Source organism: Rousettus aegyptiacus, unplaced genomic scaffold (assembly GCF_014176215.1).
Source record: "Rousettus aegyptiacus isolate mRouAeg1 unplaced genomic scaffold, mRouAeg1.p scaffold_m13_p_7, whole genome shotgun sequence".
In the NCBI taxonomy this organism is placed as follows: Eukaryota; Metazoa; Chordata; class Mammalia; order Chiroptera; family Pteropodidae; genus Rousettus; species Rousettus aegyptiacus.
The window spans coordinates 102,084,426-102,111,181 of record NW_023416310.1 but is presented as its reverse complement, the minus strand read 5'-3'; the positions used below and the strand labels follow the sequence as shown (position 1 = coordinate 102,111,181).

Here is a 26,756-nt window from a genome sequence, read left to right as displayed (position 1 = left end):
TTGCTGAGGTGGGCAGCTGCTGGCCTCAGCTCCTGCCAGTGTCCTGATGGTGAGCTCAGAACCACTGGCGCCTCAGTCCAGCCTCAGAGGGGCATAGAACGCCCCTACTTCAGAGCTCCCCAAGCCTCAAGAGCCTGAAGAAGCTACAAAGGAAGCCCATGTATTTGATTTATAAACCATTTGGTACAGGAGAGATAGAAGCTCTGTTTAACAGTACTAATCAATACAGACATTCTGACAACCAAATTCCGAGGTCTTCATAACTGAGATGCTCTTAAAACTAATGCTTCTTTAGCAATCTTTCTTGCAATTTTTCATTCATTCATTTGAATTTTAAAAACTTGACTCTAACCACATTCATTTTTTGCTAGCAAGACACCAATCTACAATTAAAAACTTCATTTGGACTGACAGGATACAGCTAAATAAAGCAATGCCTTATTTGGCATGTATTCCATTACTGGCTCCCATTTATTGAGCACACACCAAGCCTTTTGGACTCTTTATCTCATTCATATCATTCAGGTAAAGGTAGAAGGAAAATCTTCCTGTTGTTAGATTTTGCAGCGCATCATGTCGGGGCCTTCAAAGCCAGATGAAGAGATGGTTAGGGGATTAACCCTACACTCAAGGGCTAGTTTGAGAGCCGAGTAAATAATCCTGCTAATGACAGGATGTTCAGGAGAGGTCGGGGAGAGGACTCTGCCTCCCCCCACCCCCATCCTCTCCCACCCCGTCACATGGAGCTGGAGGCAAGTGCTCAAGGAAAATACCAACAAGGAGGTGCTGGCTCTTGAGAAATGCCCCTAGTCAAGGGGTCAGAGAGGACAGCCTGAGTCCTCTGGGGAAGAGAAGAGTGTCCTTTCTGGTATATTGGCTTAATGCCTTAAAGGCATGTTGAAGGCAGGAGAGGCACAGGCATGACTAAAACTCAAGATGCTTAGGTAGCTAATGAGGTTGGGCACAACAGGACACTTCTGCCTTTCAGCCAGCCCCGCCCATGACCTGCTCAATCAGGGGAGGCCTTGCTGCCCTTCTGGGGGGACCAAGAACGGAAAGGGTGGCAGGCAAAGGAAGTGACTTTCTCCAACACTTTGGAGATGAAACATGGTCGATACAGGAGCAAGACCTGTGCCCCTTCTATTTCCTGTCCAATAATAAATGGATCAGTGTAACTGATGTTTACACTGGACCCAAGAGTTTAAGGTAAGGTTAATCAAGACAAAAGGGAGAGACCGTGTATGGATGATTTTGAAAAATTTCAGTGATCACTTTACAATTGAGATGCAAGTCATCTGTTTAAAAAAAAATCAGTTATGAACCTACCAATAGCCTCCCTGAGGTACATGTCGATTTCATTAGATCCCTGAAGGGTACTGCGTAACAAGCCCCTCACAGCCTCCAGGTCTGAAGGACCTGACTTTATCAGTAAGTGCTCCACCAGCTACAGCCCTGAGAGAGCCACCCGGACACCCCTCACTGCAGTTTACCTCCCTGTAAAATGAGCAGACCAGATGGCCCAGCCAGGGCATGTCGGAAACATGGACGTGGTCCCACAGGAAATTCTACTTAGTGCTTTCTAACAGGGAGCAGAGGGTGGCCAGGCTAGAGAAATCTGTGCTATTCTAAAGAAAAAAGGTGCTAATGGTGATTACGAGACACCGGATAGGAAAGAGAGTATGAGGATATTTGTCAGGCCTTCAGAAATTAAGATAATGTGGTTGTCATTTTTTTTAAGTAAAGAATGAATAGAATATTTAGAGATTTTTAAATTCTAAATATTACTTAAAGCTATATGTGAAAGGTTATGTTTTTGCAACTTAAAAAGTTGGCTCTAAATTTAAGGCAGTCTTCTGTGGCAAATTTACCAAAGCAACACTATAATAAACATTAAAATTACATTTGATGGAATAAACGTCAGTGACTAACTGATCCCTCTACCTCGTTAAATGCAATTGCCTGCACATAGCCAGATTAAGAGACCAAGAAGAAAAGAGGGACACTTTCCAGTTTTATCTCTGACAACCCAACAAATTAAAAACTAATTAACTTTTTGACTTGGAAAGTAATTCACATCTCTGCATCAGAATAAGCAATCAGGGTGTGCCAGACAGTCCTGACAGCGGCTCGGGGCTCTAACTTGGCACCCTAGGGACGACTACACTAACAGTCACTTCCAGTGACCAAGCAGGGCTCACCCAGCACACTGAGTGCAGAGCTGCTTAACCAAACAAGGGAGGGTCGCACTGGATTCTCATTACTAGAGTAGCGTCTGTCTCTCCAGCAACAGTCTACGCCTCATTCATCTCTTACCCCAGCAGAAGCCCTGGCAGGTTATAAGTCCTAATTATAGGTCCTAAACAAATATATTGCAATAATGAAACCGGATTACTTTGTGATTTCCTGGCAAGAAGACAGGGTGAGTGAGGTTCTCCTCGAGGCTCCTGGAATACACCGACTGTCACCGAAGCCTGACTTCCTGCACTTTTCTTTTTTTAGGTAAGTTTTCACCAAACAGGGACACCTTATGATGCCTTCTTCATTCCAGGAAGCCTTATGTCCCTAGTTGTCCAGCCAAATAAGCATCTCCCCTGAGCTGGCTCTGTTCCAGCAGACCACATGCCCTAGGAAAATTGAGACCATCTTGTGGGTGTTGGGGGAGGACAGATGGCCCCTAGGAAGAAAGGGGACAGTTTTACGTTTTAATTATTCATTATACCTTCCCGTATACTAGAGATGACATAACACGGCATCAACCTGCTTAACACGATATTTGAACCTGCTGCTTTTTTCTCTTCCTGCCAGTTAAGCCCAAGATGAGATTTAGGACAACCTGTGTCTAGAAAATTACAAGACAAAAAAGGAAGAAAGGCCGCCTTCCAGCACAGTCCTTGTGTCTGAGTCTATTTTTCAGTCTTGTTTTTGTGCACGGAATGGGCGGGGGTTACAGATACAGATGATGTGTCCTGAAGATACAGTTCCAGAGTCTCCTTGGAAAAGGGAAAGTGAGGAGGGAAAGAGGGAACTCAGACAGCAGGCCAGGACGAGGTGGGCCAGTGTCGATGTCTGATAGGAATAAAGCAGAACTACCTAAAGTGGCCAATGTTTAAGGACAGGCATGCCTTCTTCCCCCCAGAGGGACATGGGGAAATCCCTTAATCCAAGCTTCCCAGCCAGAATCTCTCCTCTTGCCCGGAAACACGGCCCCTCCCCTCCAATCCTTCTGCTTGGCCAGCAGCCCCTCTGCCCTCCAGGTGCCTCTGCCTCCTGGACATGTCCTCAGCCTCTTCTTCATTTCCTCGTTCATAACTTCCAGCCTGGGGAGAGGGGTGGGGGGCTGACTTTGCAGATGCATTTTTGTCAGGCCTTATTCTGCTGTGTGCACCTCCTTGATAATCCCCAAGACACCCAGCATCCTACCCAGGGCTCTTAGCGGAGCTCCTGATTGGTCTCCTGACCAATTCATTTGTTCGTCCCTTCCTGTCTTCATGTATTAGTTCATTCAAAAAGTATTTACTACCCTGAGGATACAGAAGTACCAAGACAGCCACAGCCTCTGTCCCTAGGAAGCTTTTGATCTCACATGGAGAGACAACGAACAAGCAAATGAAACTTATGGAACGTGCATAGTACAAAGTGCCATGGTCAAAAATAAAACAGAGAAGGGGGACAGAACGACAGTGGGAAAGGGTTTCCTACTTCAGATAAGGTGGTACGGAGGGCCCCTCCAGAGACCCGTCCCCTTGGGGCATGACCTTGTCCTGCTCGGTCGCCCCGAAAGCCCCCCTCTCCACAGTGTGGCACCAGCAGTGACAGCTGGCAGTGGAAGCAGCCGTGGCCCCAGAGACGGCCGTGGGCATCGCCGTGGAAGCAGCCGCTCCACGCCCGGCTCGTTCGGTCTTCATACCCCGCGGGAACCGCTGACACCTCCTCACCCCCGCGAACCGTCGCCACCCTGCTTTCCACTCAGTACTTGGTAATTTTTGGTTGTTGTCTGAATAAGTAACTGGCCTGGACTCCCAAAGGCATCTGCTTTTGCACAGGGAAATAAATCCCCAAACACTTTAATTAGAAGGCACTTCCATTATACCACCATAAAACTTATATTAAAAATGGAACTTAAAGTAGTTTAAATTAAGTGAGTTATATATAATTTAAAAGCCTTTAAGGCACAATAAAGCTCTTTTTCAATTTTCTTTTAGAACAGAGTCGAAAAGGAAGAAAGGCACTCAACGGTTAGCATGGCTGGGTTGCTGCTCGCTTAGGAGCCAGTCCACCCAAGAGTTCTGGGCAAAACCAACAGCTTTTTCCCTGTCCTTCCCCTGCTTCTCAGGGGGTAAGATCCATGAACTTCGGTTTGCTCCTCTGTAAGATAAGATTCAGGGCAGCGCCTCTGAGATGGTTGCTGGGAATGGAGGAAGAACACCAAATCTCACTCCTCACTGGAGAAATGCCTGCCCCCAGGGGCCAAGCCTGAGTGCCCACCCCTCCCGGAGGGGCCTTGGGCTTGGGGCGAAGCACGTGGAAGCTTTGTCCCCAACAGCCTGAATCCTATCTCCCCTTGAAGGGCAGATGCTGAGAAGGACAACAGTGAGGGAAGTGGGTGTTTGGTCAGCACTGCTTCCCTAGGCTAAGCCAGTGCTTCCCAAATAGGAATCTTTTAAACATTTCAGAGCCTAGGCTATGCCCCAGACCAATTCAATCACAGTCTCTAGGACTGAGACACAGGCATCAGTATTTTTTTTGAAGCTGTCAGGAAATTCAATACGAGGACACATTTGGGAACCACTGAGCAAACCAAATATCACATAACCTCTCTCCCCCCAAACGAGATTCTCACTCCACCCATCACTGCCACTCACTATGGTGCTGAGTAGCCTCTGATCAGCCACCATGGCTTACGTAGGTGCTGGCAGGGCTCACCCAGGGGCTACTTGGTGTCATAAGCATAGAAACTGTGCACAGGGGCACCAGTTTCTTTTTCTTGGCCAGGACTGGAGAAGTTGGGGACAGTGGGGCAGGGTGCTCAGGCAGGACCGTGTTGTCTTTCTACAGGGAGTGATGCCATCTCAGCAGCCACTGGGTGCAGGTAGGAAGGGCAGGCTCAGCCCCCAGAACTGAGAAGCCGCCCCTGTGATGGGAGAATGGGGCAACTAGCTCTGTGCAGCCAGGAAGGTGCTCACCCGGGCCCCCGGCACACTGGGTCACCAGCTGCGAGGTGTCCACCTCTGGGAGCTTCGGTTTCCTCAGCTCTAAGGTGAGATTCAGGGTAGTGTCTATGAGACTTTTGAGACAACTGAGAGAGAAGGACACTCGGCATTCAGTGGTCACTGGAGCTTACCAGTTTCCACCCACAGACAGCATCTTGGGGACGGTCATTTATCGCTTTGCCCCCAGCATGGGGCACAGTGCCCGGAAGGGAGGGGGTGCTCATCAATGTTTCAGGGCCTCTGGAGTGGGGGCGGGCCGGAGTTCTGCTGTGGCCAGAGGGCAGTGAGAGAAGAGAGAGACAGGGTGGGGCGAGGCTCCATTAGATGATACAGTGTGAACCGCGAAGCTTCGGCTCCCGGCCAGAGCTGTCCCCTCGCACGGCTTCTCTCTGCACGCCAGGCTGTCATCTGTGACTCTCTCTCACCCTTCAGGGCTGCCCGTTGGCCCACTGGCTCCAGCACACTTAAACGCTGGGATTCCTTCCCCTCGGGGTCCTGCAGAGCGAGCACTTCACGCATGCTGCTCTGCCCACGGAGCTGCCCATCCTTCCTCGCCCATGGGCAGCTTTAGCCTTCAAAGCTCAATGTCATTAAGTGTCCTTTTCTTAGCCTCGACAATATGAGGGGGAGGCAGTAAAAGCACAGTGTGGTGGCTAGGAGCACAAGAGGGACAGTAACAATGCCGGTGCATGCCCCAGCTCCACCAGGGGGGACCTCGACCAGCTCGCCTGCCATCTTGAAGCCTTGGTTTCCACACATGTGAAATCAGCAAGTTAATAGCATCTCATAGAATTGTTATGAGAATCAATGAAGTAATCCACTTAAAGCTTTGTTTATTAATGTTATCATCATTTATAGCTACGGAATTCAAAGAATTCTATATCAGGAATCAGAATTTCTATCAGGGATCTCCTCCTTATTCCTATAAGGGAAGGATGAGAAGCATCATTCAGATTCCCAGTGCTGAGCTCCAGGGTCTACCCTCCCCCAGCATCCCCACCCTTGAGGAATCCCTGGTTCCCTAACACTCCCTAACTCTTGGTTGAGCATAAATAGACATCATAGCAAAAACCAAGTTTCTAATGCAACAAGACTCTGCACCTGGCTGGGAGCAAAGCTCAGTCCCAGAACTGTGGGAGCACCTATCACGTCTTGTCTTCCATGATGACTGGCCTAATTATCTCACAACAGCTCAAGTGTGATGCTGCTCACGGAGTCCACCGGGTGGCAGACCCTCTAAGAAGAGACATCTGGTAAAGCCATGACTCACCTCCCATGTAGCCCTTTCTTTTTTTCCAAGAACAATTCCAGCTAATCCTCAAAGCAGCTGCACTGAGCTCCCTGCAGCCACAGGATACGTGACTCTGGAGTCACAGGGCCACATCCACACCCCAAAGTCTCTTTCCCTTTAGTCAATTTGGTATGCGGAGTGCGGACACAAGCCCTGGGTGCCAGGACACTGGCACTAGGAGGGCAGGAGGGACAAGGTGATGACCTGTGAGATGTGTCAGCCCCCGGAGGTCAAGTGCACTTTATAGCCTGCCTGTCTTTGGAAGGTTTAAGCTGGGCTTCCAAGCTGCGCAGCTGCAGATGGGCCAGGTTAGTGCAAGGAGGATACCAGTGAGACAGGGAGAAGGTGGTGGGGAGGCAAAGCAGAAGAGCAAAGATTTAAGACCACATAGGCAGGCCCTCCTTCCCCAACTCCAGCTCTCGGGATCAGAGAGCTCAACTCTATAAAATGCCAGAACTTCTAAAAAGCAGCTCACAGTGCTCGGGGTGCTCTCTGGGAGGTTGGGGCGGGCTCCTCCATCCCAGCAGCCCCCTCTCCTTCACTACAGCTCCCAGGCCTGCACTCAGAGCCTCTGCTCAGAACCCCTGGATGTCACCTCACCTATGGGGACTTGTCACCTGCAGATGGACCAGGGCAGACACTTCTCCAATGTAGCAACTCCAGTCCAGGGCCCGGAAGCTGGAGCTTCACATGGTGGCACAGGGCTGCTGTCACATGGTGAAGGCCATGGCATGGGATTTACGGTGTTGTGGAGAGGCCAGTCTCCAGAGGAGAGGTGGGAGATGGTGCAGTTGGGAAGAAGAGAGGCGAGGGGTGGGCTGCCTGATGACCCAGTGCCCTGAGCCTGCCAGGCAGCCTGCAGTTGGCTCCAAGGCATCCCTGGGGCCCAGGATAATCCTTCTTTGTACACAAGCATATTGGGAGGCAATTCTGCTCCTGGCCACCAAAGGGTCCCAGATAAATCACTTTGCCAATAGGCCTGGATACCCACCCAGCCAGTCTCTTCTCTTTTCCCTCCCCACCAGATAGGGTCCTATACCAGCCCACATCTATACTTAGAGGGTTCCTTTTTTTAAAACTCCTAAATACTGTGCCCACCCAGATCTTAGCCATCCTCTCCAAGGCCCTCCACCTCCCAAAGTCCTCCCCGATCTCATCTCCCACCTAGCACCTCTCCGCTCTAAACTCTCACACCGCCCATGGTTTGGCGCACACTGCTAACCGTTTGTACTATATTTATCTCTCCCCATGTGTGAGTGTATAGGTGATTTCTTAAAGCTCTGTTTGTGATTATTCTTTCTCCTTTTTCATGATCCCGTGGTGAGACAGCCCATGTGCAGGAACCTCCCGTAGGACACAGCTCATGACCATCTTTTCTTGTATCACAAGAACAGTTGTTTTGAATGAGATTAGGTTTAAACTTTATTATATATACATTTTCATCTAGAATGTATAATGAATCACAGATAATTTTGTTCTAGTCATCATGGCCATACAAGTGGTTTCATTCCTAAAAATTACCAAACCAACTGGGAACAATCAGTTAGACAAGGGTGGGCACCAAGTTCAAGATGGGACTCTAAAGCAAGACTTCCAGTATGGCAGTGGGGCGGTAATGTTGCAGCATCCTAGGCAAAATGAGACAGTCAGAGAAATGAGCAGCCGTCCCCTCCCCACCACTAGCCCAAGTCCTCGGAGTGGGACCTAGGAGGCTCCGAGGCAACAAGGGCAGGGCCACATCAGGCAGGACCCCCTTTGGAGAGGGCCCTGCTCTGGTGGACAAGCTCTGGAAAGGAGGCAGGGGCTCCAGCTGGAATTCTGAACCCTGGACGCCATGGTACTACTGCAGTCAAGCACTATGTCGGCCTATAGGGGTGACACTCTGACACTCCAGCTTCTTCCAGCCCGCAACCCATCCTCTGAGGGCTCCAGAGCGGCTGAGTCACAGGCCAGAATGAGCCTGTGACATCTATGCCATCGCCCACACCCCCTCTGGGGAGGAGAATGTCTAGACAGTGAGGACGAGCATCCTGCTCTGGGATCGAGGGAGGAAGAATGGGACCAGGGAAGGTAGGAGCTGTTTCTTCTTTATTACTCAATAAATGTACTGAATTGCCTTCAGGCTAAAGTTGAGGGCTTAATTACCATACACAGGTTAAAAAAGATCCACGATAGAAGATGTTTAATTCCTTCTACTAACTCAGACTCCGTTCGGCAACAGCCTATTGCTCCATGCCCCTCCCAGTCCCCCAATTCCACCCCCATGCCCTACTGGTCCTCAAGCCCAGGAATGGAATCACAAATCCTATTTCTCTTCAAAGGACAGGGCCAAGCACACAGCTGGGTGTTCAATGGATACTTGTTGATGACTAAGATTTAACGCTGCCAGACGTTCCTGTTGGCCCAGACAGCCCAGGGCCCAGAGACCCACGCTAGGTGGATACACAGTGCCCTGAGAAGGTCAAGTGAGAAGTTCTGCTTTGGGACACAAAGATGTACTCCTAAGCTATACTGACAGAAGAAGAACACCCAATCATGAAGCAGAGAATCCCATTCTTCACAGCCAAATGCTAAAGTGAAAACAACAGCATATGTAACAACCAAACAGAAGAGAGCGGAGGAGTGAGAGGAGGAAGGCTGGGGCATTTTTTAGAAGCACTGCAATTAGCGCATCCACTGGCAGTCCTCTCCCGTTTGACGTCTCCCTGCGTGCCCACATGAAAGTCTATTTTCCTGGGATGGATGCTCAAAACGTGGCATCAGCAGAACCACAGACACCTGAGGTCTTTGCGACAGAGAAAGTTTTCTGAGCATGTTTTTAAATGCAAGGCCTGAAAGGGAAATAAACAGGGGGAAAGTTCTGTTTTCTTTATTTGGAGAACAAGCTTTAAAAGATAGAATAGCTTAATCAAGGTTTGAATCCAATCGTCATAGGATGAATGTCAAGAAAAGCCATTGAAAGTCTTACACCTATTTAATGACATCTCCAAAGGGAATGCCTATTCCCACCACCCTCAATACCTTCCTTCCTTTGTAGGGACTGTTAGCCACTTTCCCCAGGGTCATTGACTTTTTCTGCTGACTGAAAAGTCTAAGCAGAAATGGAACATCTTGCATTTGTTTGAGTTTACATTTCACTCTGGGTTCCCATTGTTGGCGAGGCTCTGGTGTGCCTACCACAGTGATGCTTGCCTCTTCACAGAAGGGACAGCCAGGGCCAGGCAGGCCCCAAGGACCACTCTAGGAAGGGACAGCAACTTAGTCAGGGACTCTGCCACCTCCCACACACACAGCCTATAGGAGTCTCTGAAGCTTCTATTGATTCAGTAAGAATGCTGGAAAGATGTGAAACCATGACAAGATTCTACATATGAAAACCTAAGTGAGTCAGACTACTCGCTCCTGAGATTTCTCCTGTAAAATGTCCTAGAAACTCAAGTCACCTTGTCCAAATTCCTGCACAATGTCAAAATGAATAATAAAAGATCACTGACTCATTCACACACTTGACAAACATCTGAACATCCTACTTTGTACCACGCTCTCCTGGACACTGGGGATCCAGGGGGCCCAGACCCCAGGATACTTACCCTCCCAAGAGCCACTCTGCCAAACACTGAGTGCCAAGGACTACAGCTGAGGTCAACATGCCAGGCCATGGCAAGGGAGAGGTGTGCAGTCTTCTCAATGGGTACTTAGGGGGGTTCTGAGATTGTGGACACAAAACCACAGCTCTGTCTGCTGCGTGCTGAGCAGGTGCTCGGGGCCAGGTACGACATACACCGTCTTGGTTAATCCTCATGACAACTCTGCAACTGATGTGGTCATCCCCTGCATTTCACTCATGGCTAACCTGAAGGTCAGAGGGAGGAAGTGACTTCCCTCAGCTACACAGCTGGCAAGGGAAGAGGCAGAAAAAAGTCACTGGGCCCTCTGACTTGCAGGGCCCCTGAGGCAAAGGCAAGACTGGATGTTCCTTAGGGAGCAATGCAGGCAGGCAGTGCCTCAAGTGAGGGATTCAGCCCCAGCAGGGCAAACCAAAGATGTGGTTTTAAAACAACAAATATCCCAGAGGAGAAAGAGGGAACATAGCCGAAAAGGGTTTGGTTAGAGATGGACAGCAGCCATTTCTCCCCAGAGCCCAGGGCTGCCTATGCCAGGAGCTGCCCCAGCACAGCCACCCACGCCACCAAGAGCATGCAGGCCTTCCAGCCTGGGCAGGGAGAGGTATGTTGTCAGAAAGGCAGGCCATGCTTCAGAGGCCCAGGCCCCAGGCACCAGGTTGTTACGTAGGTGTCTGTCACCTCTGTCGCCAGGCCAGGCTGCCAATTCCCTCGCAGATGGTTAGAGGACCAGCAGAGGTGGGTCTTTAAACCACATCATACTCTATGAGAGGATCACTGGTGATCAGTGGCATTCTCTGGAAAGGACTTTTGGGAGAAATAGGGGGCTGACTTCCCTTCTCAACTCTTAAAAAATTGCACGCATTCTTTCTCTCTCAATCCAGATGCAAAATAACTCAAAATGGCAAACTTTAAAATATTTTAACAAAAGTAACAATGGCAGTTTTCTTTTCCAGCTGAGATTTCGGGAAGAGTTTCAATTTGAACTCAAGACCCTATTGGCACCCTGAGGAGGGGGAAAAGCAAGGGCCCATACTCCAGGTGTAGCATCGAGAAATCATACAAGTATTTTCTTAGAACCTCCTACAGATGGAGGGAAGCCGGTGGTCTCTAAGGTGGTCCCTACTGGCCAGCACCAGCCTGTCATCAGCACCAGCTTCCCCACTCCTCCTCTGTGTAGAGTCAAGCTGAAGCCACCCTTTGACAGAGCCCCACAGGCCGCTCACCCTCCATCCTTCACTCCAGCCAAGAGCAAACTCTGAGTTATTCCCTAGTAGGAGTAAAACGAGACTGCCTTTTATTAGGGAGAAAAAATCATCACATGAATAGAAGTGGTGTGTCATTTTTCATGAGAGGAGTAAAAAGATGGCAAGAAACCTTAAAGACCATGAACAAAATATCCTGTACCTCACTCTCCTTTAAAACCTAGCCATACCTATCACTTGGATTTAGAGAAGTGCCTGGATCTTACAGTGAAAACCTGTCTTCGGGTGGACTCCCCACTTGTGCACAGAGTACCTTTTTCTGGGATGAGCACCCATACTCCCTATGTTGGACTTAAGTCTTTCTATCCACAAAATTAGGACAGAAACCACAGAGAACAACACCGGACCTAGGCCTAGGGACCAAACATCTCCATGTGGCTTGGATTCTAGCTCGCCAGAAATTTCAAGGCCATACATCCACTTGCTTCTCTGGGCTTTGTTTCCCAATGACCTTAAATCAATGTTTCTGTGATCCACAGCTCTGCTATGACTGGTCCTCAGATGCCACATGTCCACATGGGCCATGCAGACGGTGCCACTGGGAGGCTTCCATGGGATGGACTGCCTTTTGTTCTGAAAGTATGGCCCTTACTACCCTTTATAAATAAGAAATTATAAATAAAGGTGTAAATAAAGAAGTGACGTTTCTAGGTGGTAGCTGAGTTTCATCTTTATGAAGAAAAAGTTTTCATTTTTCTGCTCCGTGAAATCAAAAGGTCTAGGAAGCACTTCCCTGGGCACAGGCCCCAGCACACAGCAGATACTTCGTCCTCATTAGACAATGAATAAGAGAATCAATTCGAGTTCCCGCCCGGCTCATGTGCCCAGGACTTTCTCCTCCTCTCCCAGACACTAGCAGGTCACTGGAGTCTGTGGCATCATTACACACTGCAGTAGAGCCTTCTTTGAACCCAGGCCTGCACTGAGGGGTGGGAGAGTATTTCCGGTCAGACGGACCCATGTAGGTTAAGTGATGAGAACTCCTCAACTGCTAACCCTTCCCAAAGGAGGACACGTAAAGTGACTTCAGACAAAGGTGTGCCAGGCCTTCAGACTGCACACTTGTTTGGCCACACAGGAAAGAAGAGAAAGAGAGGTAAAACTGTACCTGAAATAACACTTGGTACATTTTTTACACATTTTAAAGAGGCCCGGTGAGAAGTGATAGAATTTAGATGTGAAGACAAACTGAAGGGGGCCTGAGTGGCCATCTTGACCACCCCCTCACTTTCCACATGAGGAAAGTAAAACCCAGAGAAGAGAAGGGAGTGGCATGTGTCCACAGAACTCCCTTGTGCGGGGCTAGACCTGGAGAGCATAGCCAAAATGAGAATGCTGTGGTCTCATCCTGAAATAAGCAGGCTTTGGGCAGATCGCACTTAGAATTAGGAGGTTCCTACAGTGTTTAGGGGTCTCTGCTTGGTTCTCCCCCAGTGGGCTACCTTTCTAGTTTGGGAGGGGGTAAAAGAACTAAGAGGCTTCATTCTGGACTGCAGAGAAAAAGCCAAACCATCAAACGCTGGTGGGTCACTAGCATTTGGCATGTGCTCTGTGCAACCCCTAGCTCAACAGCCAGAGCCAGGCTCACTCAGGACCCAAGAATCACACTCAGATCTCTTCCTCCATCTTCTTGGCCCCACCTCTCAGTCCTACATTTCTCTCTGACCTCAGCACACCCAGATCCTTCCCTCCGGGACTACAGCCTCTGAAACGGGACCTTATGACACCATCCCTCAGAAAAGAGGAAAAAACACCAGATAAACCATTAACTGCCCCTTCCTCTGATCCTGCCAGAACTCTATTCTGCTCTCCATCCTGCAAGAGAGAGGTCAGGTAGAATGAACAGACACCTTCTCAGCCACCAGTGCTCATGCCCCCAGCCAGCGCCAACATGCCTGGCTCCCATGGCAGTTTACTCAGGGGTCTCCTGCTCAGAGTACAGGGACCCTCTCACATGCCCTCCTTGTATGGAACCAGTGCTCTTGGCCTCCCAGGTGGCTAGAAACAAGTCACAACCCGGAGCCTCAAAGCAGAAACCACAGCCGTGGAGGCAGAAGGACAATGGTCCTAGCTTGGCAGGACAGAAAAGTGAAGCCTGCTTACATGAGGCCTGTTAGAGTCTGTCTGACACCAACATGGCATTTACCCATCTCTAGATGGGAAGCTAGAGAGATAACCCACGAACCATAGAGAATAAATCAAGCAGAAGATGGGGGCCTGGCAGAACTGATGCTGGCAACTCCCCAAACAATGAAAATCAGAGTTCCATTTACAACGCATGGCCTGATGTCCTGATTACAAGGTTGGACAGTTTCTGAGAGAAGCATAGATTATTTAGCAGCAGAGACATAAATAGTTAGATGAGTAAATGCTAAATTAAGAGGAAAAAAAATAATGGTTTTCCGTGAACTCATAAATACTCATTTTCCTGGGTCACAGAACTTCTCAGAGCCAATTAAAACTCTGTCAACTATGATCTCAAAATACTAAAGGGGCATGAAGTGTGCTGACTAGTCCAGAGCAGAAGGGTCACTGGGAGCAGTGAGAGGTGAGAAACATCCAACACAAAGAGCAGAGACAGCGACTTCCTCTGTCCAAGGATAAAAATAAGAACGAGAGTCCCAAACAGAACACCGACCCTGCAGCTATGGCACCCAAAAACAGCCTGGCTGGGCCCTGGGGACAGAGACTGGGGCAGGACACCAGTAAGGGTGGCGGAGAGGTGGTGATGAGCAAGGGGAGCAGAGGGTGTGGGTCACCCTCAGGATTTAGATACCTACAGACCAGCCGGGGAGGAAGCCTGGCGTCAGAGAGCTAAGGTTACTTGCTTGCTCGAATACAGATGAAGATGGCTCCCATGGCAGTTTACTCAGGGGTCTCCTGCTCAGAGTACAGGGACCCTCTCACATGCCCTCCCAGGCTGCTTAAATTCACCTTTCCCCTCATCCACCTGTCCCTGCCCCCTGAGCCAGTCGCATATCACGTTACTTCCTGGCATGACTACAGGCTGTGCCCCGCTCTCCTTCTCCGGACTGCAGTCGGCATATTCATGTTGGCAAGAGCTAAAAAAAGGCCAGCGTGAATCACCCACTGGATTTTCCTTCTTGGGCGTATGCATGCGGCACGGGAGAGGACTCCTCTAGAGCTCCCGAGACATGCAGGATGTCAAGACCCCACCCCAGGCCTACTGCACCAGCAACTGCACGCTAACAGGACCCCCTGGCTATTGGTGAGCTCGCTGAAGCTCCAGAGACACTAGTGCAGGGCACAGCCCATGCAAACTCAAGGTGGGAACCAGCTCATCCAGCGCCCCCGTGAACTTGGAGTATTTGCCACCATCTTTCACCTGGAAAAATATGGATTTACTCACATATCTGCAGATGGGAGGTTGTGCTCTCCCAATGTTACCTGAGAAACTAAAATCCGTATATACCCTCTGACACAGCAGAGAACCATGGCCGAGTGTCCAAGGCCCAGAGAAGAGGTTGTCCCCACCCCCCACTTGCAGTAGAAGTGCTGGGTTCTCGTAAAAGGGGTGCAGGCAGCAATCCCAGCACTCCATGGCCAGTGAAGGGATCGCTGGTGCCTCTGGCTGAGACATTTTGCCCAGAGTCTCATTTTCCTTGAAAGCCAGTCAAATGCTGGAGTTGCAAAACAAGGAGCATTTAGGAAGGGGGGTGACGCTATAGAACACACATATAGAGATGCATGCAGCCCTATGCAGAGTTCCTCTTCTCCACTCCCACAAAGTCAGAGGTGAGAGGGAACAGAAGCACCAATGGGTGGATCTTAAACCTTACAGAAGATCAGCTATTCTTTCCCAGATGTCAACCAAAAAGAAGGGTCAGGGGTGGGGAATATGGGGAGAACATTACCAGAAAGGGTAGGGAAGCATTGCCTTAAATTCAATCACACACATAAGAACAATGGCACTTATCAAGGAAAAGAAATCATTTTTAAAAAACGAATGCCTAGTTTTAGCAGACCAAGTCCTCCTGAATGCCTAACCAATGCAGAAAGAAGCCAGAGGATTTAAAGTGTCTGCAATTAGAAGCCACCCTCACAGGGACAGGAGTGCCCACGAGTGCAGTCAGCATCTGGGGCCAGCACTCGCAGAAAGGCGCAGGGCCATTCAACCAGGGAGAGTCACACTTTCCTAGGCTGACCCCTGGGGTGAGGGGACCGTCCTTATTACTGATACTGCCTGACATATGTTTTCCTCGAAGACTTTCCTATGAGAATTTGTACATATTGAAAACATATGGTGTTTTCACCATATCACTAGTCTGTGAACGGGGAGACATATGAAGCTAACAATTTTTAAAGGACCCGATATTACTGTTTGCAGTTATTTAATGCATGACTAGAAACTATGAGTAGGAGCAATTCAGAGACAGTTCAGCAAGATCCATGAGGGCTACACGAGCTGTGCAATGGCCACCACCAAATCCCCGTGAGTGGCGGGAACACAGCATCCAGTCCCCAAGGTGGGGGGTGGGGGGGAGGGGCTCCTAAAAATGCCTGCCTCTCAAGAGGAGGGGGGCCCCTGGAGGCCGCACCACATCACTTCTCACTTTCTTGGTCCCTCCAAATATAAAATTCTACCAATATTGATTTTACTACTGTATCTATATTAGCCAGAGCATAAGGGAAAGGAAAATATAACTACTTCAGAATTTCAATAAATTGTATCTCTCAGAATTGTTTCCTCTGAATTCAGAATTCTATTAGCATTCCAGGCCATGTTCTGCCACTCAGCTCTTATTAAAGAGGCTCTCCACCCAGCTATACTTCTTTTTATCTGTGTTTGGAAAATGGCAAACTCCTTGAAGCTATTTCAACTGCAGCCTTTGTTCGTAAAACAATAATTTAACAAAACTCGCATTTGCTATAATTGCTTTAAAAATGTACGAACACGTACACATTGGTCATTTAATTCTTATTTACCCTTAGGTTACTCAAGTAATTGGTTTAATAACTTTAAGGGCAAATCAAATCTTATTAATGCTTTCCAAGTACTTTAAAAATCTTAAGTGAATGAATGTTTTGTAAAGTACTATTATCAGGAAGAAAACAGAGAGAAACATTTTACCGTCTAGTTGATGAAAAAGATTTTTGACTTATTTATTGAGTGTCAAGAAACTCTGTTGGTTTTGATTCTTCTAGAAAACAAGACTGTCTGAGGAATCTGCTAGAGAAGTTTTATATGGTTTGGTCAGTGAGTTATGGATATATTAATAGCTCCCATTCAAAGAAGAAACTACCCAGAACCTATAACGCACAAGGACTATCTCGGATGTGGATAGGATACGAGCCTGGCTTGGCCAGCAAGCTGCTTACAGGTTTGTTGGGAGACCGTTCATGCCCTGCTGTGCACACTTACACGCTCGGCAGTCTATTGGAATTTGGGAAGCACCAGTGACTTCATGACTGCTACCAAATGTTGAAAAACTATCGATTGGCTCAAAAACACATTGAGCTTCTATTTTGTTCTTAAAAGCATTAGACACTGTGAGGAAGAGAAAGATAAATAAGATAGGTTTCATCCATATGCTTAAAAGAGAACTATAAGAATGAGAAAAATAAGAAAGGTAGGGAAGACTAGGAGTTTGGAGGAAGAGATCAAATGGGACTGAGAATGGTCAAAGATCGTTCTAGATAAAAGGTAAGAACCAGAGCCGAGCCTCAGAGGAGAGGACAGTTCAGGCATGTGGAAAGAAGGGACAGCGTTCCAGGGAGGAGGACCTGGCAAGTGCGATCGAGGTGAGCAAGGTAATCAGTTACAAACGAATGTTTTGTCTTTCTATCTAACAGAAAGCACATCTGTGTGTTTGTCTCTTTGCTCTGCTATTAAATATTCCACAATATATTTGTAGGATTTAGGTGATCATTTTCTCTCTGCGTGGATGTGAGAATAATGATTAAGCCATTCCCATATGGGAAATGCCAGGCTCGCTAGCAAGCCAGCCTCCAGACTTTCTCAAAAGAGCATTAAGTTGCGTCCTTCATGGATTTAGATGGGAGAGATAGTGTTTCTATTTAATCATCTGCTCACCACAAAAGGAAGCCACGCTAACTTCGGCAGGAAGTGTGCAGTAAATTACTTCTGAAGCTCCCCAAAGATTAAGGCTCATAGGTTTGAGATTGCATTACAATTAAGTAATAATGAAAGAGAAATCGTGCCTTTTGATCGAATAATGCATTAACCCTACCACACACTGTGTACCGTTGTTCTCTCTCCGGTAATGTTGATTTTTTGAGGTAATATCTCATTCCACAGGACAGAAAACATTCACAGAAAAAAAAAAAAAAAAAGGAGAAGGGTATGTGCTGGGGAAGACAATGGAAGGTAAAATGCCCTGAGAAGCCCTTGGATAAGATAGCATATTTGCGGCCGCATAAAGAAAACATCGGGTAGTATTAATGAAAGGGTGTAGTCATTTCTTTAGGCTCAGCATATATAAAACCTTTTCTGCAGAAAAACTGTATTCCCTGCGATCCCCAAATTCACGAGGCCTACCACCTGAGCAGGGCGAGGTGCAGCTTAGGAATCCTCTTCAAACCTTAAGACCAAGTTCACTAACCAATTAGCAGTCTACCGTGGCTCTCCTGGGAGGTATTTGCGAACGAGTTTTCCAAGCGCTACGGAAGCATTTATATATACCTAACGTGCCATTAATCATTCTTATCTGTTCATTAAGGCGGTCTCCCTCAGGACTTCTACTTGCCAGTTCTTCCTCAGTCTGCTTTTTTTTTTTTTTATCTATAGACTGAGAAAGGAGTTCATTTCTTTCAAAACATATTTTATAATTAAAAGACTTCATTTATTCACAGGGGTGTGCTCCACCAATGAGTCTGCATTTTCTGAGTTTTATTAAACATAGAGAAAGGCCATTCTCTTGAGGGCCTTTGTGGAAGACAAACCATACGACTATAGCTGGGCTTGGGAACATATTTTCAGCATGGAGAGATTCAGACCATTACTTACGGTGGGATATAAATCTCCTGTCCACAACAACACATGTTGCTTCCTTCTGTCCTCTACCAAAAAGGGGGAACAATTTCAATGCACGCTGTAATCTAATTGATATAAACTAAAGATGAAGGGAAAATCAGATATTGTAACACTGAAAAGCAATTAGTTTGAAATGTCATGTCAGCTGTCATGTGACTATACCTCTGCCTGCGAATCCTCCATACCCACGTTCAGGCCTCTGCTGCTTCCTGGGTCCGTCCATCCCAGCACAGCCAGCAGGGAGGCGCCGAGCAGTGCAAGATGCAGCCAAATGTACACTGGTTTCATTCTGTTGAGTCTGTTGAGAAATGACAAATGCTCAGGATTAAGCACTGCAAAATGGAAGCAACTTACCTCAGTTAGTACTTGTACTCCAGAATCAGATATAGCCAAGCTAAAATCCTGGCACCAATCTTTCTGTTCTACCATGGAGAAGTTACATTACTTCTGGACCGTAGTCTACTCACCTCTAAAATGGGGTCAATAACCCATATCTCTTAGGGTTGCTATGAGGCTTGAAGGAGTCAGGTCAGGCACATAGTAGGAGCTCCATAAATGCCAGCCACTCTATAGTAACCCACCTGAAACATTACCTACCACTACATCTCCGAGACCAAACCAGGGTGAGAAAGCTGGGTCCCCTCTGTTAGGTCACTATATAGTCACGCTCAAGTTTCTTCAGAAAGCAATCAGTGCTCAATAAATGCTGTAGAAGACTCGTGTTAAAACTGTGGCACCCCATTTGCAGCTAATGTCTTGATTTATGGGATGGTGAGCTTCAAAACGAGACCCAATATTTTTGTTTCAAGACCAGTCATTTTTGTAGCAAAATCCAAGCATCTCATAGACAATGGAATTTCAATAACTGTTAAGGTGTTTCCTGAGACTCATGTGATAAACTGTCTAACATCCCAGAAGACAAGAAATGAACAAGTCAAAGTAATCATAGAATTACCTGGATAAAGAAACTAAGCATCAGCTACAGTAAATATTCAACTCTCTACTGTGTTCTGGGTATTGTGCTAAGGGGACAAGAACACAGGCCAGTCCACTTGCCCAATTACCTGTACTTTTTTGGTAAGGTTTCTACTGTGAACATATTTCAAACTTAATTTCAGTGTCTCTGTCTAAGAAACACAGCCAGATAGAACTCATGGTACAGTATCTACAACTCTTACTTGAGGAAACTAGAGGGGTTATTGATTTCTGTGAGCACCACACAATTCAGTGCTTAACTGCACGTGGTCCACACTGCATCCTGATCGTGGCTGAGGAGATGAAAACACAGAGCTCCTTGGAGGCCAGCAGCCCATGTGACCTGGCTTAGGGCTGGTCCAGAGCAGGTGTCCAGCCAAAAAAAAGAATTAGCTGCTTGAGGGACATTATAGCTTGTTTAAAGAGCCCACCCCTGCCTATCTCCAAAACCAATAGCTTTGCAGGATTCCAACTCTAAATAGGAGTTGGAGGTGTCACAAGATCAATAGCTGGGATGCCAGGGCCACCAAACAAATACACTCCAGCCACATTCCAGGTTTCCTTTGGCTGCTTTCCACACCCAAAATGAGCTGCCTCTTCAGATCTGTTTTATGTCCCCAGCTTGAGACAGAAATACCCCCAAAATGGAGAAGTCAGACTAAAAATTGTAGGCATATCACACTGGCTTATAAAAAGGCACGGTTATAAGTTATGACTATCTTGTAAGAGAAGGTGTCTCCTTGTTTTAAAAAGAGTCCATAGGCTCCCACTCCCACATCTGTTTCTTCAGCCATTCATCTTTGACATCTGTTGGCAAAGCTGGATCTACTGGGAAAATAGTCCAGGTGGCCAGTAAATATAACGTGAAGGTCACAGTCTCACCCTCATCAGCATCTGCTCTGCACTCTGAAGAAGGCAGAGTTGAGCAGAATGGTGCAGTTTCATCTGCTACCTGCAAGGCGACAGGAGCTCTCACAGCAGCCACCCCACTCTGCACTCCAGATCCGGTGCTCTCGCTGGGGTGTGTGGCGACTTCACAGCCACGATGAGCAGTGAGACTCACATTCAGGACAAAAAGAGAATAAAAATGTCTTTCCCTAACAGCAACCAGTTTTTCTAAAAACAAATAGGGCAATTCTCTTTTCTGCATAAATTGTTCTCTTCTGAATGCAAAGCCATATTCTAGACACTGCAGAAAGCAGTTTCTGGATTTTTAGAGTCTTAAAAAGAGAAGAAAAGAAAAGAAAAAAACAGCAACAGTAACTTAAGCTAGAACTAGAAAGACATTGCTTCCACTCTGCTTTTATGGATTCTTGCCTCCTTATCCATTCTCAAACAGTATTCCTGGGCTTGGCACATATATAGAAGGTCTTTTTCTCTCCCTGTTCATACCTTGGAGCCCAAATAAGCTAAAAACAGCAAGATAATTAAAACTTACTCAAGTTAACATCCAGACGTCAATTCCTAGAGTTATGAAATATGCAAGCCATGAAATCTCGTATTTAGTTTTCAATTTACCTAGTAATCCAAGACCAATTATGTTTGATGTTTTATTATTAATGGATAGCATCAAAATAAAATGGATTCACTTCCATTGTTATTTTGGCAAGCTGCAAATCACTTTATTCAGGAGGGTGCACCCTAACCTCTGGCTTTAAACCAGCCTTTGTGTTTCAGGAAGCTGGAGCTCAGACCTGCTGCATCTGGAGTTATCTCTGGTTGTATCTGGTTTGTGTTGGGGTCATGGAAGATTTTATTTGAAGACAGGGGAATCCGTGGACCAGGCCAGCGACTGAAATATCCCTAGGCAGCTCTGTAAAGTTTAGCTTAGCTCAGCCACCACTGGATCAAACTTTATACAATAGATGCATCTTACATGTCATTTTATACTCTCTGTGAGTGACAATTCATTACATCTACAGCAGCAACAGCCTAAAAATTTACAGCCCAGGTTTTATGACAGTTTGGGTCATAAAAAAAATAATATTAAGTCTAAATCAATTTTGATGATCTGTCTAATAACCAAATAGAGACTATCCATTTGGTTAACACTTACATAGCAATTACTACATATCAGGCAGTGTCCTAAACATTTTATAGATTTTAACTCATAACCCTTATTTCTACTCCATAAGGAAGTCAATGATTACCCCCTAGTCAGATGACAGGGAAGACAGGTCAGCGAGAGGTAACTTCCCTGACAAGGCCAAGTGGCAAATAAGTGGCAGAGCTGGGACTTCGAGCCAGGCAGGTAGACTCAGCATCTATGCCCTTCACACACCCGTCCTCTGATGTCTCTCAATACTTAGCAATATTTTGTTTCAATGAACAGCTATTTTTAGCATAATGGGGGAGTCTATGTAGAGCGAGATAGAAGGCGCAGAGCCCCACCTCTCTCTCTCCTCTGAAAGCTGCCAAGAGCTATGCTCCTCCAGTTCTCACGGCTCTAACCAAGGATGAAGGAGCAGAGTGAGGGAATGGCCAGCTGCTTCCCCTCTGACACCCCACCCCGGTGATGGAGCTACTCGGCACACTCTCCTCAGCCCTCACTGCTGCTGTCTTTATTGGCCAAGAAGAAGTGTGGTTGAAAAAAGGAATCACAAGGAGACGCACAGAATGCCAGGCATCAAGGACTCCCCTCAGCTCACAGGGAGTGATGGCATGGCACAAGCAGTCACTCTGGGGGAAGCAGATCTGGTGACAAATTCATTACTCGTCAAATGCAAGTAGCCCTACTGGCCTTCAGATAGAAGGAAATACGAGAATCACCCATTTGCAGATCAATAAGGTCACAAACTCTCTACCTTTTCTCTCAAACAATTCATAAAGCTCAAAGCTTTGATATTTAAGACATCTAATTTCCAAGAGAAGTAGTTCACTGCTTCCTCTGAAGATTCCCGCCTATGCCTTGCTTTCTTCATGCTCAGGGTAACCAGGTGCCAGCTGGACTACTGCACAGATAGGACACCAGAACCCCAGGGAGTTGGGGTGGGGAGTGAGGAAGCCACATGTGTGAAGCCACGCTAGTGGCCAGACCTAGACTAAAACCCAGGCATCCTGACCCCTAGGCAACCAACTGTTTTATTTTTTACCTTGTCACAAATGTATGTATAGAATGTGTTTGCAGTCTCTGTTTAGGTAGATTATTTTGCTTTTTTTCAAAGCTGGATGGGCCCTCACTAGGACATCTACCTGATCCTTATGAAAACCACTGGCTTTTCTGGTTTTATAATATAAGCGGATACCTGTGTTGTTATTTATTTATATTTAAAATTACAGAGATATTACAAATTTGTATGATGTAACATTCCAAATTCTGACTTGCTTCTGAAGAAAGTTGAAAAATGTGACATAAGAACACAAATGGTTGGGAAGAAATCCACATGAATATGTAAATTCCAAATCTGCCCCACTGGAGGACGGGGGCCAACATGCATGCTGTCTTTATTGAACAGGGTCAGAGGCCAGAGAGAAGCACCGACATTAAACTGACAGTGGGTTTAATACAAATTTCTCTTTTCTCCTCTGGGAACCAGGCCTCTTTGGGGAGAATGGGAATTCTGACCATCATCTTTCGGGGAGATTGTTGACTAGTTCTCTCTCAGAATATGGTAACATTACCAAACCAGACATTATGGATTAGCCACATGGAAATGGCTTCTCTTTGTAACTGACAGGACCAGAATTTATCAAGATGATTTCACAAAACCAAGCAACACCAACCAGCCTTGAAGAGCACAGCTAAGGTTTGTTAGCCTGAGACATCTGCATTTCCGCCCTTTTTAACTGGAAAAGTGTATGCTCTAGTCAATAATTTGAGGTACAGTGCGTTTTATGCATGGGATGATAGAACTCGACAAGCAGAAACCATCCAGAGACCACCAAAATCCTGCTGTCCTCTTCTGTATGTCTGCCCAGGGTTAAAAGAAAGAGAAAGCTATATAAAACCTAACCCAAAACCAGAAGGCTATTTATTAATTTATTCTGGAAGGGTTAGGACCCTAGTTTTGATTTGTGAGTGTTTTAGCAAAAAATAAAGGGATTCAAACTTCCCCAGATAGTCCCTAAAATATCAACCTAGGGGAATTAGGTCTGAAAATATAACAGAATCACCCTGCATTGAGCCATAATGAAGTATATTGCATTTCTCTATACCTTTGGTTGATCATTCCAACGACTGATGAATTAGCTGCTTAAATTAGTTTATGTGCAGTGTATAAATTTATGACATTTTTATTCACTATGAAGTTTAACACACACACACACACACACACACACACACAGACTTCCCATAACCCTCACCCTCCAAGATTCAGATTATATCTCTTAAGTACCTTGTTTCCTCAACTGTAGTTCTATTTTTACTTGAAGTTCCATGCCCTTCGTTATGCATTGAGATAGAAAATGTAAGGAAAGATGAGCTCCTCAAATAACTATATAATTTCATTAGTTTAGTAAGCACACAGCTGACCACACATAAGCAACACAAGAAGGTTGAATTTGCAGAGAAATACCAAAAAGGGCAAAGTAGGAACTAAAGTAGGTTTTTAGACAATTTTGAGTATTTGGTGCCAGTTTCTGGAATATAATGTTAAGTCAAACGAAAGATCACAAAATGAAGATCACTTCTTAAAAACATCCTGCAGCCTTTAGAGGAAGGAGAAGGCGAGGCTGACTGATCAAAATAGAAAAATCTAACCTATCCTGCCACACACACACACACACACACACACACACACACACACTTCCAGGGCACAGCCAAAGGGACAGAAGTTCTCCCAATGCCCAAAAGAACAAGTTGATTCTTCCCTGGAGCAAAAAGAGCCTTCTTGGCATTAACAAAAACTGAGGGTGATCACAAAATTCTAAGAGAGCAGAAGCCACTGAAACAGCTTTAATGAGCAATTTTAAGAGATTTCATCAAAGATTATGTTTTTGCATGACCTTTGGCTCAGACTGAAGTCTTCCGCGCCTGGGCTGTCTTTTCCCTAGGATGGGAAGGAAGCGAGCATTCAGCCGAGTGTGTCTAAACAAAAATGGTCTTGTGATACTGCAGTGCCTTCTCACAAAACTAAGGTGGGAAGCAGACATCATCCGTCCTGTGGAGCATCAGCTCACGTCTTCCTTTGAGCCACTGCAGGAGGGTTACTGCGGCTCTGGCATCATTGAAGCCACATCACTTGCTTCGCAGGTGAGCCCTCCATCTGACCACTGCCCAGACTCAAAGCCTGTCCCCGGCCGCTTCAGGATTAACAGGGTACTGTTAAAAGTCATCTCTGGCTTTCTCTTAAGCCTGATGGTAGGACAATAACTTGAAACTTTTCAGAGAAGTCCTAATCTCTTCCCTATCCCTTTCCTCCCCTCCCGGTGCGCATTTTGATTAGCATTTACCGTGCCACCTGCTATTGAAATTTGGTTTATCTTTGGCCCAGAAAATGTGGGTGGATGTTTGTATGTCGGGGGTCCGTTTGGTACAGCTCCTGGTGCACAGGACTGCAACACATCTACGAAGAGAACAGACCAAAGCTACTGGCGCTGTTTTTCACTTGCGGGAAACCTCGGCGGAAGCGACACCTAGAGGGGAGCGGAGGAGAGGCTGCGGAAGCGCTATTCATCAATGTCGGCGACAGTTATCAGGAGCGAGGTTGGCTGGACAGCTCAGGGGGAACCAACTCCCGATGCAGACCTAGCAGAGCCCCACTCCGCGGGGGCCCGGGCACTTCCAGCAGCCGGACGCGCTGCACGGATGCTCGTCACGCTGCAGGCGCTATGAGAAACCGTACGGCTTCCTTCGGTTTCGGCTCCTGCCAAGAGTGGCGGGCGCCCAAGTCCTCAGGTGGCAGGCCTCGCGTGACCGCGCTCTGGGGGCTGTGCAACACCTGAAGGGACGCTCCGAAGGCTCGCGCCGCTCTCGCCCCAAACTAGAGGTGACATGAGCCCAAAGCGGAGCGCTCTACCTGCATCGCCTAGGTCCCCCGAAACTTGAAGCAGGTTCCCTTTGCTGCGCAAAGAGGGCCGGAGATTACTCACAGTACGAGCTCTCCTAGGGCCAAGCTCCCTGCCTGAACGTCCCCCAAACAAACTGCTCTCTAGTGACTCCCCCAGCAAATTAACACCTACCGCTCGCTCGGAACAGAGACCAGCCGGGCAGAACGAGATCCGCGGGCTGCCGTGGCGGGGGGGGGGGGGGGGGGGGCTCTGTCCCGGGTCCCTCCTCCCTGGCCATCCCGGCCGGGCCCCGCGTTCAGCCCAGACCCAGGGGAGACTGGCTAAGAGAGGGCCAAGCCAGGCGCAGCGGGCCCTCTGGGCTGCAGCAAGGAGACGCAAGTTTCCCCGCAAAGCTGGAGGGAGGCGGGAGTGAGCACGCCCGCCCGCACCCCGGCGCCAAGGGCACGAGTGCGAGCAGAGGGGCCGCCGCTCGCCTGGCTCGTCGAGACCGCTCCGGGTCCGGTTCCCAAGAGCGGCGCCTGCAGGGTCTCGGAGCCCGGCGCGGGCTGCGGCCCCGGCCCCGGCCCCAGAGGTTCTGCGCCGCGCTCCGCACGCCAGCCAGGTCGCTCCGGTTCCTACTGCAGACCCCGGCCCCAAGCCACGGAGCCCCAGCCTTTCCCCCGTGTCCCGGCCCCGCCCGGGGCACCCTTGCCGAGCCCGGGTCCCGTGGTCCTGCGCCCGCTGCCCGCCAGGAGGGTAAAGTTGGCTCTCGCGGCGCGGGCTGAGAGAACACGCAAGCGTCCGCGTCAGGCCCTGCGGGGAGGCGCCGGGCAGCGGGCGCGGAGACCCCAGCAGGGCGCAGAGGAACCGGCTGGTGGTGGCGACTTGGCACCCTCCCCGAGCTCGAGTACCTGAGGCGGCCAGAGCTGAGGAGAAGACCAGGTGGCCAGACTCCCGTGGGCGGGAGCGCCCCGTGGCGGCAGTGGCGACGGCTACCCGGTCCCGTGTCCTTTGGTCGGTCTCTCTGACTGTCGGCGTGTCCCGGGCGCCCTGGAGGTTGTCGCGACTCCAGCTCTCTGAGCCGCTTCTGCCCGCTGCTGTGCCGCCGCCGCCGCTGCTGCCCTATTTCTGCCGCCCGGAGCGGAGCTCGTGACGTCACCCCTCGGGCTCCTCCTACCCAATCGCCGCCACCTGTGCGCGCCGCCCGCCAGCCCGCCGCTCAGACCCGCGCGGGGCCCGCGGCAGGTGCGCGGAGCAGCAGGGCGCGCACGCGGGGTGCGAGGACTCGGGCGCTCCAGGGCAATCTCTGCACCCGCAGCGAAGGGGGTGCGCTCCCGCCCCTGGCTCGCGGGTATCCTTTTCCCATCCCCTAACACACCCCTCCTCACCTTTCTCTCTCCCTGGCCCTTCCTGGTCAGATTCTCAAAGTCTGTGCTCTCAAGGTGCACA

At 48.3% G+C, this 26,756-nt stretch overlaps 1 protein-coding gene across 1 annotated transcript in view; it reads right to left on the bottom strand.

Annotated features, from left to right (window-relative positions):
- The window catches only part of FSTL4 (follistatin like 4), a 350,131-nt gene extending 323,715 nt beyond the window's left edge, over positions 1 to 26,416 (bottom strand). Inside the window, exons 1-2 of the mRNA XM_036224242.1 lie at positions 26,219 to 26,416; positions 18,567 to 18,702 (exon numbers count right to left, since the gene is read on the bottom strand). Of these exons, the coding sequence (XP_036080135.1) occupies positions 18,567 to 18,692 (126 nt within the window). The 5' untranslated portion in view covers positions 18,693 to 18,702; positions 26,219 to 26,416. The remainder of the gene's footprint in view (positions 1 to 18,566; positions 18,703 to 26,218) is intronic.
- Positions 26,417 to 26,756: the final 340 nt, after the last annotated feature.